The sequence below is a fragment of the Thunnus thynnus genome, chromosome 5 (genome assembly GCF_963924715.1).
Source record: "Thunnus thynnus chromosome 5, fThuThy2.1, whole genome shotgun sequence".
NCBI classification, from domain to species: domain Eukaryota; kingdom Metazoa; phylum Chordata; class Actinopteri; order Scombriformes; family Scombridae; genus Thunnus; species Thunnus thynnus.
This window is the reverse complement of record NC_089521.1, coordinates 5,931,987-5,944,584: the sequence shown is the minus strand read 5'-3', so window position 1 is coordinate 5,944,584 and position 12,598 is coordinate 5,931,987. Positions and strand designations below refer to the sequence as shown.

The 12,598-nt window shown below is 38.1% G+C and overlaps 1 protein-coding gene across 2 annotated transcripts; it reads left to right on the top strand.

Moving 5' to 3' along the window:
- The first annotated feature begins 1,786 nt into the window (after positions 1-1,786).
- Positions 1,787-12,282, top strand: LOC137182569 (probable E3 ubiquitin-protein ligase HERC4). 2 transcript variants are annotated; one of them, XM_067588870.1, is made up of 23 exons: positions 1,787-2,361; positions 3,151-3,271; positions 3,467-3,543; positions 4,058-4,279; positions 4,441-4,532; positions 4,753-4,883; positions 5,030-5,154; positions 5,239-5,315; positions 5,439-5,560; positions 5,682-5,741; positions 6,032-6,134; positions 6,359-6,554; positions 7,207-7,355; positions 7,497-7,613; positions 7,861-7,959; positions 8,164-8,334; positions 8,468-8,608; positions 8,787-8,953; positions 9,063-9,120; positions 9,242-9,312; positions 10,208-10,391; positions 10,545-10,647; positions 11,116-12,282. In XM_067588870.1, the coding sequence occupies exons 1-23, from the start codon at positions 2,148-2,150 to the stop codon at positions 11,349-11,351; spliced, it is 3,036 nt and encodes a 1,011-aa protein (XP_067444971.1). In that variant the 5' UTR covers positions 1,787-2,147; the 3' UTR covers positions 11,352-12,282. The 2 variants fall into 2 exon arrangements, with proteins under 2 accessions (XP_067444971.1, XP_067444970.1); XM_067588869.1 differs by having other exon boundaries at positions 1,790-2,361; positions 6,029-6,134.
- The last annotated feature ends 316 nt before the right edge of the window (positions 12,283-12,598 follow it).

Genomic DNA, 12,598 nt, shown 5'->3' with positions numbered 1-12,598 from the left:
TGGTAAACAATTTGTCCCCCCCACCAAAATCACAAGTTTCAGAACATACAGGGACAGTTAATATTTCATGTATTCACACTGGGAGTCTGGTCAGTACACTGTAGTACTACTAGTCTCTACCTCCACCTGGTGGTTTATCTGTGACATCATCTTTACAACAGTCAAGTTCGAGCTCAACCTCTCATCGTCACATCCTGCCAGGACTTTCTGTGGTGTTTGGACTCTTTGTGTTTTTGTTCTTTTGGGTTCTTGTGTTCACTCTGTGTCTGTTCAGTCCATTTCTTCTTTATGGTTATTGAGCCTGGTAAGTTTTCTGTCAGTATGGTTCTATATTCTTCAGTTGCCATTGTCCACCAGATACCCTCTGACTTTTCTGTATTGTGAAGATTAGACTGTGAGGGAGAGGGCTTGCTTTGAGTTGGACTTTTTAAGGGACTTTAAGACTTCTGGCTTTATGTCATTTAGGTTTCATTTATTGGTTGGACTGTGTTTTCCTCCTGTATTCAAGTACTCCTCCTTACACCTGCCCTGCATTCATCCTCATTAGCCCTGCCCTTGTCTCAGTGTTCTTCCCCAGTCTGCTGTCACCGTCACACCTGCCTCATATCAGTCTCATAAGCCCTGACCTGCTCCCAGTGTCTTCCCAGCCTATCAGCTCCCAGCCTGCCCCTGTGTCTTGTCACCTGTTCCTCGTTGTCTGATTAGTTTCGTTTGTATTTAAGGTCTGGTTTTCAGTTGCGTCTTGGTGGTTTTGTTTGTTTTAGTTTCCTGCCTGCACCTCTGTGTCCTGTTCCTGATTTAGTCAATAAATATATTCTTCAGTTCCTTGTGCCTCCTGTGTCCCTGTGTTTGGGTCCACCTGCTCCACAATCTGTGACACTCATAGACGATTTGAGAGGTCTGACTGCTGGATCAACACCACTTCATTATTTTCTTTGTTGGGTTCTGACCTTTTTTGTAATGTTGCAACACCAACAGATCCAAAGCTAATTTTTGCTTTGCTGCCTTTTTGCTCTCTATGTGTCTGAATATAATCAGTGTAAGTATTTAGTAAAATGTGGTTACATCCACTTTCTCAATCTCCTTGGTAATGTAGTTGTAGCATTTAACATAATAAATGTGTTATATTGTTAAATGATGGGTGCTGGTGTTCTGACAGCTTGAGCTGCTTCTTCAGGATGAGCTACAGTGGATTAAATGGGGAACATCTCTGAAATTAGACAGCAAATGTGCTTACTGTACTATAAGGCTCAGGGCTGTTACTGTTTCAGAAAGGACAGCTGTTAACAGGTGTCATAATATTAAACTCACGGCAAAATGCCTTCTATAAACACATGATATAATATTTCATGTTTTTTTTTAGAGTTAAATGTATGTTGTACAATTGATTTGATGTATATTTGTCAGCTATACAGCTTTTCCCCACTTAACAGTATGAGCTGCTTTATTTTTAAAAAAATCCTTTACGAATAAATCCTGTTTTTGGTCAGTTGTACAGTCTTATCACACTATCAAATGATTGTGGTCCCATGCAGTTGTAAAAACAAACAAACAAACAAACAAAAAATATAGTTGCTCTTTAAACGAGTTTAAACAAGTTGGCCACGTGGGTTAGAATGAATAGTTTACTGGATTGAGTTCATTTTGATTTCACACCTAACAAAATGGAGTCAAACAAACAAACAAACAAACAAACCCTTTTTCCACTGGCTGGTATCATCTGGAGAAACATGCTCCTCAGTGCTCAGCCCCGGAAACGAAACCAAACCAAGACTTTTTTTCCACAACAAAACTGACCGACAGACACATTCAAGTAACAACGATTTAACGCTTAGTATAGTGTTAAAGAGTCTTCCACAGTCACAGTCTGACACAGAAATGCTCATTTTAAATCCTTAAAAACTCAAAATCAAAATATTGCGGTATTCGTGAACAAATACAGTTTCACTTTCATTTATCTCACTTTAAAGTTAACACATCACGTGACTCAATGTTATTGTTTCGTTTCAGCCCGTTTGTTTGAGTTTTGTTTTCCGTGGCTGTCACCACATATTTACACAGTCAGGTCTAAGTTTCGTTTCTCCTCCTCAGCTGACTGGTAGAGTCATACAAGTCAGCTGTGAGTCCTGTTCAGTCACTTCAGCAGCATGTTTTCGTGGGGAGAGGACAGTCAGGGGGGCTTTCGGTTGAAAGACGGCTCTGGTGCAGCAGGTGATGGAGTTCACTTCCTAAAACTCAGTTTCCACATCACGGATCTGTCAGCAGGTCACAGTGTTCTCGCTTTTGTCAAGAGAAATGGAACCGCGTTCATCATTCGCACCAACGAGAGCAACGATGGAAGAAGAGTGAGAGGAAAACAGAGTGAGTATCTTTCTCTTCTTTTTGTAACACAGTAACTTCACAAAGCTCTGGTAAGGACATTTTCTCCTTGCAGCATTGATAATATCAACTACGACGACAACAACAACAACAACAACAACAACAACAACAACAATAAAAAAAAAACAGAAGGAACACAAACAACAAAAACTGTCAAACAACAAAAAGCAATAACAATAATAAAAATGAAAAAAACTGATAAAGTTGATACAGAAAAGAAAGGACGTCAGCGAGGTCACAAGACGGATTTTAACAGGAAAACTGTTTCAGAGTTTTGGGGCCTTGACTGCAAAAGCACTGTTACTGTAAGCAGAGTTTTGTTGTGAGATCTGAGCACAAAAGCTCACAAATGTATGCTGGAACTAAACCATGTAGTGCTTTAAAAGTAATGAGTAAAACCTTAAAATCAATCCTGAAATGAAGTGAAAGCCAATGCAAAGAGGCTAAAATAGGGGTTATGTGATCTCTGTGATTGTTTGATCCATCTGGCTGCAGCATTCTGTATAACTTGAAGGTGGGAGTGTACTTTACTGTTCAGGCAGGTAAAGAGTGAATTACAATAATCAGTTTTGGAGAAAATGAATGCATGAATAACTTTCAAGTCAGAGAATGATGGAAATGATCTGATTTTTTAAAGCATTTGAAGTTGATAAAAACAGGACTGAACTATCTTGTTGACATGATCAAAAGTTAAATTGGAAAGAAAACTTCTGAGTTTCTGGCACTAGACTTAACAGATGGCATCCACTAACATCTGCTTTGTTTTTCCAGAGTTTGTGAAATGCGAAGAGAAGATTCAGGCTGTGAGTTGTGGTGATGATACAGTCACACTGCTGACTGAGACAGGCAGAGTTCTGTGTGTGGACTCTGCTCACCCTCCTTTTACACCCAGGTAAGAAACAACAACATTGGTCTGTCAGACTCAAACTAGCAGCAACATGTGTAAAATGGGTTTGTATTATAACATTGCATTTATTTTTGGATTGTTAACATTTTTGTAAAATCTGCACTTGAAAGCATGCTAGCCCTAGTTCTGATAATTACAGAGCAATGTATTTGAGCAGAGCTACTTCCTGTTTTCTCTCAGGCCGCTGCAAGCGTTGTGTAACATACCAGTATCTCAGGTTGCTTGTGGGAGCCAGCATTCAGTCGCCCTGTCCGAAGGTACAGTAAAGTTTACCGCTGCGAATGTACAAGCTACCTCCATATTACTCCCATAGCAGCTACTATTCCTGGAGTCCAGACAAAACATTGAAAACGCTGAAATAGCCCTAAACATGACAGTCATAGTCAAAAAAAACTAAAATCAGATCAAGGAAGCTGTGCTTATATCAGAAAATATTAATTCTGTATTTTTCTTGTAGTGTTGCCTAGTATTCAGTTGATATATATAAGTTTGTATCCCACAGCTACATATTGTAAACAATTTTATTAATTGTTAGGAAGGAAGTATACAAAGTTGAGCAGATGGGAAAAAACAACACCTCAGCCAGTGTTGACACAAAGTTGACTCAGAGTTCAGTATTGACTGAGACGAAGGCAAAGTCCACGATAATAGTGATGCTAATAAAATATGTTAATATAGCACTAAAAAAATGATGACAGTAGTTTGCAAAAGACAAACATGTCAGGAAAGAGTTGGAGAAAGCCGCTTACAGTCTTGGTGATGTCCCCACAGATGGTCAGGTGTTTACATGGGGCCAGGACTCCAGCGGCCAGCTGGGTCTGGGAAAGAGGAAGCTCGGCGCCAATTCACCCCAACACCTCCGATCTCTGTCAGCGATCCCCCTGGTCCAGATCGCTGCAGGGGGGGAGCAGAGCTTCGCCCTCTCTGTCTCTGGAGGTGTGTTCAGCTGGGGCAGAAACAACTGTGGACAGCTCGGACTGGGAGACACAACAGGTAATGTTGCTAAAAAAATGTTTTATTAGATTAAGAATTAATTTAGTCTACATTTGTTTTATCAGCAAAAGCAATGCAGTCATGATATCTCAACTGTGTTTTGAATATATTATATTTTGCTAACATAACATTCACAAAACCTTTTAATTTCCTTTCTATAGACAGACACACACCAACCCCTGTTCATTCTCTGGACATGAAAAAAACTACTCACATTTCCTGTGGAAAGGATCACACTGCTGTTTTGACAAAGGTTAGTCAAAGAAAGCTTTCCAACACTCTCGTGTTGTAACCTACAGTACTACATTTTTTATTGCTGGAAAATGAGTGCTTTCTATCTCCTAAACAGTGAACATTATTAAGAAAATAATTTTAATTTATGCACCAAATTACACCCTTGTATAACTGGAATGATGAGACATATTCTGGATGGTTCAGTGAACTTAAGGCCCTCTGTTTGGTTGATTCCTCAGGATGGTGTAGTGTTTACATTTGGCTCCGGTCAGTATGGACAGCTTGGGCACAACTCATTCAATGATGAGCTACGTCCTCGGCTTGCTGCAGAGCTCTGGGGGGCAAAGGTCATCAAGATTGCATGTGGACGGTACAGTACATCACCTTTCATAATGCAATAACTCTGAGCCTGTTCAGTATCTTCAAGTTCTGTACTGTTTAAAAAGTAGTGGATCAAAGTATCTCTGTATGCCCCACATTATATTAAAAATGCTATTTCTTAACATATCTATTTAGACATCACACATTAGTGATGACAGACTCCAAGAGAGTCTACTCCTTTGGTTGTGGAGAGCAAGGGCAGCTGGGACATGGAGAGGAGAGTCATCCATCTGTGCCGCTGCCTGTTCAACTGCCACATGGTAAATTAGGGTAATTGAATCATGAATATGCCATTAACTTATTGCATTGAACAAAATTACATTTTTACTCTATCATTATTCCAGATGCCACTAATGTTCCCCAAATTCTGAACATCTACGCAGGAGGAAACTGTTCGTTTGCAACATGCTCTTCTAATGAGGTACCAGCAATAATACATACATAACAGACCAGACCAGAGATGGTGGGAAGTGCAACAATAAGATTACACTGATGATTTATACATGTAAAGTTACTTTTTAAATAACTCAACTTATTTCTTTAGCCGGAAGTTCATGACGAGTCAGACAGTGACAGTATGAACAACGTAACACAGCACTGTCTTGATGCCATGATTGACAAATGGACCTCCGAACACAATTCAAAGTCATGGAAAAAGATAAAGCAGTAAGTATAATGCAGTAGCCTGATGTTTTAAAACTGTTTTGACTGAAATTGTTAATTTGGCATCATTTCTATCAGGACTATGTTGTCAATGCGATGGACTTACAATATTAAATCTTCACAGGGAAATCCAAAAGACGTTTTCTTCTGCATCCTGTGTGAATCAAAGCTTCCTTGAGCAAAGGTAAACGCAGTACCTCTGTGCATGATAATTGTCTTTTTATCTGGTGAATAATAACATTTGATTTTTGGCCACACTAGCAGCATTGCTGGTATGCTAATTAGTACATGTTAGCATAATGACACACTTAACTAAGAAGGTGATCATAGTAAGCATACCTACTAAACATCAGCATGTTAGCATTGTCATTGTGGACATGTTTACATGCTAACGTTTAGCATTTTAAGTACAACCTGACAGAGCTGCTAGCGTGGATGTAGACTCTTAGTCTTGTCTCTTTGTGTTTTTAGCAGAGATAAACATTTCCAAACCTCTCCAACATACTTCGGCATGAACTTGTCAGTTGCGCGCCGCAATTTCAAGAAACTGGTGAAGAAGGACATTGTTTTGGCAGAGGTATGTAACTTATGTCTATGTTGTGTGTATGAAATGTTTTGTCTTTTTCAAAATTATATACGCCAAGTGTTACTGTTAAAAATGGCATTGTTTACTTTGTATAACTACATATAATTATTGCCATCCTCCCCTGTTTATAATGAGTGAGTTGACTTGTTTTGGTCTTTTTGAAAAAAGACCAAAGACTGAAATAATGTGCTGTTGTGACCCTTTCAAATCAACAGGTTCAAGCTGCTGTCATGCACTTGCTTCCCTCTCTTGACAAGAAACCAGTGGGAGTGGAGGGGCTGAGGATCTATCTGCTTCTCTTTGAGCTTCTGCATATGATCCAGAAACACAAACGGCAACAGAGCACAAAGCTCGCTGAGGCGGTTGCTGCTGCCGTAGTAAGACTGTCTGCTGACAGCCTCCAGGTCATAGGTACTCTCACCACTACACATGTAACATCACCATAATCTTTATTTTAGTTTTTTAAATTTTAATAAGATGCAGAACATTCAAGTTGCAATCCTTCAGATTTTCATGAAATCACATCCCATTTTTGCAATAGTCATTCAGTGTAATTGCATTCAGGGTTTACGTGTCTATATAGTAGTCTTTATCGGTAGTTGTGCAGTCAATCATTTCCGTACTTGATTCATAGCACAGCAAGGGATTCACAGTAAACTATGCAGCATGTAATCCAGTGTAATTTTATCTCATTGATATCAGCCTCGCTGTCTACTGTTCACTGTCCTAATGCTGCATCAGAGCTGTATTAAGTTACCGCTAATGTAAACATAACATTCTACTACCAATGCTTCACATTAAATGCATTCAACTGGTGAAACACAGGGAGGCTACTAGTGCTGTGCACACCAGATAGCAGTTACAATTATTACTGACCAAGTTTTTTAAATTAGGTGAGTTTTTTTGGTTGCACTATAAACAGATACACCAGTTACTCTGCTCTTGTATATCAGGTGCTGTTAAATCAACCAGGACTGAAATCTTAAGGATTACAACATTTAATAGTTTTGAGGTATGTCAGTTGTGAAATGTTCACTGAAATTAATGTCGGTGTCTTCCTTAGGGGACTGGTGGTCCTCACTGTCGCCCTCCACCATGATGAAATATGTGAAGGTGTGGAAGCAGACCCTTTCAGTGATCCTGTCCTTTGATCCTGTTCCACGCAACTCTGGAGTCAAAAACCTGCTACTGGTCCTCCAGTATATGTACAAAGTTAGTACCAGTTGTTACCTGTATTTTCTGTGAATGTCACACAGCTTAAACCCAAACCAAATCCTACTCAATGTTACAATGTTATAAGAGCTTTTTATTTTGTACAAACTTTTCACCTAATTAATAAAACACGTTTTAAAGGCCAACAGCAGGATTACAGAACCTCAAAGGATGCCAGAGAGCAATTTCTGTTTGTTGATTGAAGACGGCTTTCTTGACCAGGATCTGTGGCTTTGGCGTTTATGGTCGCAACACAAGGTAAATAAACAAATGAATAAATAAAACTGATAGTTAATTAGTTTGCTAGCTAAAGCTATGTGCCTGTACACTATAGGTTTGAATCACTTCATGATGGCTGTCAACTTATTCCCTCTTTCTGTCTCTCTTTGTTTCTGTCACTTTTCAGACACTGTCCATTAATGTAAAAAACACAAATCTGATCTTCAGTGCAGTGATTGTTATATAATGTTGAACTTAAAGGACCTGTATGCTTTTTTCCTTTTAGAATGTGCCTGCTGAGCCACTTATCCTTTGTAGCTTTCCAATTGTGATGGATCTGCAATCCAAGAAAAAGGTTTTTGACAGGAATGCCCACTATACCATGGTAACTGAAGCCTTGAACTGTGCCTTATGAGAACTAGCCTTTATACACAACACTGTCAGGGTTGATAAAACTCAGAAATCTTGTTTTAGTGCATTGCAGTATGATAGAATACATGTTATCTGTGTGAGAAACAAACTGAAGTTAGCTGTCAGTTAAAAATAGTAAAAGAAGCTATGAAATATGAAATCTTGAACTTTCTTCTAGTTTGAAGAAATGCAGCGCATCAACCCTGATTTGTTCCTGGAACATGAATGGTGTCTCCCATTGCCTAAAGAGGTGGTCTTTGAACTGAACCTGAAGCGAGCAACAGTTTTGGAAGACACATTTAAAGAACTGGCTGCTGTTGATCACAGTGACTACAAGAGGCCACTTAGGGTAAACATTTACTGTAGTTTTTACCTGATAGCCATAGTATGGCACACTAAGAAGGTTGCATCACTGTTTAGTTTACTCTTATATAAAGTACTGTTTCAGCAGGAAACTTAGTTTGTGCTCTTTTGTCTTTTAGGTCTATTTTGATGAAAACTACGCGATTGATAATGTCAACAAAAAAGACTTTTTTCATGACGTGTTTCATGAGATGGTGTCTGCTGAATCTGGGATGTTCATGTTCAACGACTCCAAAACGCTGGCATGGTTCCCCTCAAAAGTAAGACTTCAGCTCCTCATACAGGATCCCCTTTGATGGTGATATGCATTAATCAAATAATATCCACTTCAACTCAAGTTTAAGGTCCTACCTCACAGAAATGTATGAATCATCAATCATATATCCAAGCAATGCATAGATTCCTGATTTTAATTGTCTCTATCATCATCAATAACAGGCAACACAGGACGAGGAGAGATACTTCCTGTTTGGAGTTCTGTGTGGATTGGCCTTGTTCAACCAGTGCATCATATATTTACCGTTCCCACTGGCTCTGTTCAAGAAGCTGCTCGGTGTAAAGACTTCACTTGAGGATATGATAGAATTCAGCCCATGTAATGGAAAGTAAGAGGAAATAACTGTAAATTCAAATCGTATAACTCTGTGGTTTTAGGTTCTGAACTGTAAATATTGTATAGCAGCTTAAATATTATTACTTTTACTGTGTTTCAAGGACTCTACAGTACATCCTGGAAGAAGATGACATCGAAAACCTGGACATGTATTTCTCAGTAGGTGTTTTACAGATGGTCAATAACTTATCTCATTTATTTGCTTTCTGCTACCCAACTTCTTTCATTTTCCGAAGCAGTGATATTAACGTGCCTGTTCTTTCTTATAACTGATCAACAGATCAACTGGGATGAGACAGAGGTTGACCTTGATCCTGACAATCCTGAAAAGCCGGTGACAAGTCAAAATAAGTAAGACCATAACAGCATTTATTCCTCTGCGTGTGTTTTGTTATTATTATTATTATTATTAAGTGTAATTTTAAAAAGTGAAATCAGCATTAATACATGTTATACTTACGCAATACACTATGAATACACATGCACTTTTAATACATTATGTAACACAAAATTTAGGGTGCCACATATAAACATATAAGTTCCACAAATTTTCTGAGTCTGACACCCAGGGAGGGAAAAGGTTAATACTATAGTGTACTATTAATTACTAACTTAACTGTATTCTTTGTAATGTTTTAAATGTGTGATTTTAACCGACATTTAAAGAAATAGAAGAAGTAGCGATACACACAAATCTAGACTTAGGAACCACCGATCCAAGTGTGCACTCTTGTATGGGCTTAGTAGAGATATAGCGTGGAGCCAGTCTATTTAATGCTTTAAAGTGACAAAATGTTGAACTGTATTCTTGCAGCAATGGGAAGCTAACGAAGGGCTGCTAATATTGAAGTACTTTGTTCTCTTCTGCTGGTTAAAGGTTCATTTTGCACCAACTGCAAATAATTTACTCAAATAATAATTTTTTTTCAACTCATAAAAACATGACTTAATAACCCCTTGGATTTGGTTATCAAACTTCAGATTTGAATCTGAATCACCGCCCCCGCACCTCTACTTCCAATGTCACCACTTTTTTTCAAGACCTTCAACAGAAAAGGGAGTTTTGATATATGTTGATATTTACAAAGAGCTGAAGGGTCAAGGCAGCAGTTTGGTTTTTTAATGAGTGGGAGGACCAGAGCACGCTTGAAATAAAGTGAAATAGAGCCTGTAGCAAGAGAGCAGTTAAGGATTTAACAGATGTGTTGACCTGTTTGTTGATTTAAATCTTTAACCTGCTAAACAGGAAGGAGTTTGTGGATGCCTACGTGAATCATGCCTTCAACACGTCAGTGACGAGGGTGTTCCAGGAGTTCAAGCGAGGCTTCTTCCAGGTGTGTGACCGGGATTTGGTGAAGCTGTTCCGGCCAAAGGAGCTACAGGAAGTTCTTGTGGGAAAAGACTTCACTGACTGGGAAAAGCTGAAACAGGTATAGTCCATAACAAGAGCTCCTCTTGTTCAAGTTTTCTCTGCAGCATGCAACTGATTTACCACATCTTCATGTGCTTTATTTGAGCATATATGAAAAATAATCAAACAACCTAAAACTGTAGTAACTATAACACTCTGTTTCACTTATTAGAACACAAGTTATGAGGGGGTTTACAATGACGGACACCCCACCATACAGATGTTTTGGGAGGTTTTTGATGAACTAACTGAGGATCAGAAGAAAGCTTTCCTCTGTAAGTATTGTACCTCATTTTAACATATGAAAAACTTATGAAAACAATAACAATTTAGGCACACGCATTTAAATTATATTCTTAATCTGCTAGTCTAGTCTTCCAATTTATATCAAGGAAAAGCAACTAATCATTGTAATCTAATCAAGTCATTTATCAATAATGTTTAATCCCACTGAGCTTTTTCTGTCTAGATGATTCATGAACATTTTACATGTACTGTTCTGTAAACTGCCTGGAAAGTCATTTGTGGAAAGATGCACTCATGCAATTGATATTTTACCAGCAAAAAGGTTGTGTGAAATCAAAATAACAAATTGGACTAGTTAGCATGTAACATCATGACTGAATAGAGAGACTGCCTGCAGAAAAAGGGCAGTGCAGAGCTGAACACTGAGGATGACACAAACATAAATTATTAAAAAGGAAGAAACTCACTAATTACTATCTTTCTCTGTCATCCACTAGGGTTTGTGACAGGTTTTGAGAGGGTTCCTATTCTTGGCATGGATACGTTCAAGATGACAGTTCAAGATAAACAAGTCGAAGACCTCTCCTATGACCTGTACTACCCTGAGACACACACGTGTGTCTCGATCCTGGAGTTGCCCATATACTCCAGCAAGGAGATCATGCGAGACAGGTTGACAGAGGCCCTGAGCAACAAGAGACTGCACCCCGACTATGCACTGTATCTGTGCTGATTTTCAGCTGGGATTCCCAAAAGAGGACTAAAAATTGTTATCAAGCACTTTGTAAATGGATAATTCTGCTAGTGCAATAGAAGATTTGAAGGGTTTAAAACTGTATGTGATGGTGATTTGTGTGGATGGTGTATATCTGAGGCTCATGCCTCATGGGGAAAATACTGATGAAAATATATTGTACATATGTATTTTACAGAGATGTCTTTAAGTACGTGTAAGTAAGTGTTGCATCTCCTCAGGGAATAAAGAGTGGGATAAATTATGATTATTATTATTAATTATTTATTTGTATTGTTATTTTGGGCTTAACTGAACAAATAATGTTAAACACAGTGATACAAAAGCAACAATTTTTGCTGCAACTTGAAGAGCTGTCCACTCTTCTTTCTTGTTTCTGCAGATTGTCAGCTTGAAATTTGTTATGAGATATATCTAGAAAGGATTAGCTTCTTTAGTTACAATAATGATCAGGATGTAGAGATGTCTTCCTGCAGATACAGAGTGGATTTAAACACTATTTGTGATGGAGTATAAACTTGTATATAAAACCAATATATAAAAACACCCCCTGCCCTTACGGTTGATGAGTGGATTATTTAGGTTGGGTGTACCATGCAGCAGCATTTGAAAAATTGTAATTGTGAAATGGGGGTCATGGTTCTTGTGTCAAATGCCAATAATCAGAATCATTGATTAATGGGAGTCAGTGGGACCCACTCTTTTTGAAGGTCCTTTAAAAAAAAATCTTGCACTTTATTCATCATTTTCAGTGTTTTTCATACTACAGAAAGTAATTAATTTGCTATCTTTCTTTTTTCTTTTCTGTGTATGGTTATGTTGCAATTTTACATTACTTTGTTATATTAATGAAATTATAGATGTACACTCTTGTGGAGGACAATAAAAATAATAAATGTCAAACAAGTGATTGTGAATAATGCCATTTATTTATTTAATATTGGCCATTTTGGACTGGAATTACAAAAACCGACCACAATGTTAATACATATACAAAATGTAAAGACGCCCAGTTCAACAGGAAGAATATCATAGAGAGGTTTAAAGAAAGAAATTATATAAACATACAGAAATCATCTATGGTTTTAGGAAATTTGCCTAATGATGTTTTAAGAACTACAAAGCTTGCTCATAAATGATCATTCTCTTGAATACAGACCAATAAGTTAATTTCGTACGGTCTATACTACAAGCTTAAAGCAACTATAATAATTTTTTTTCATAAT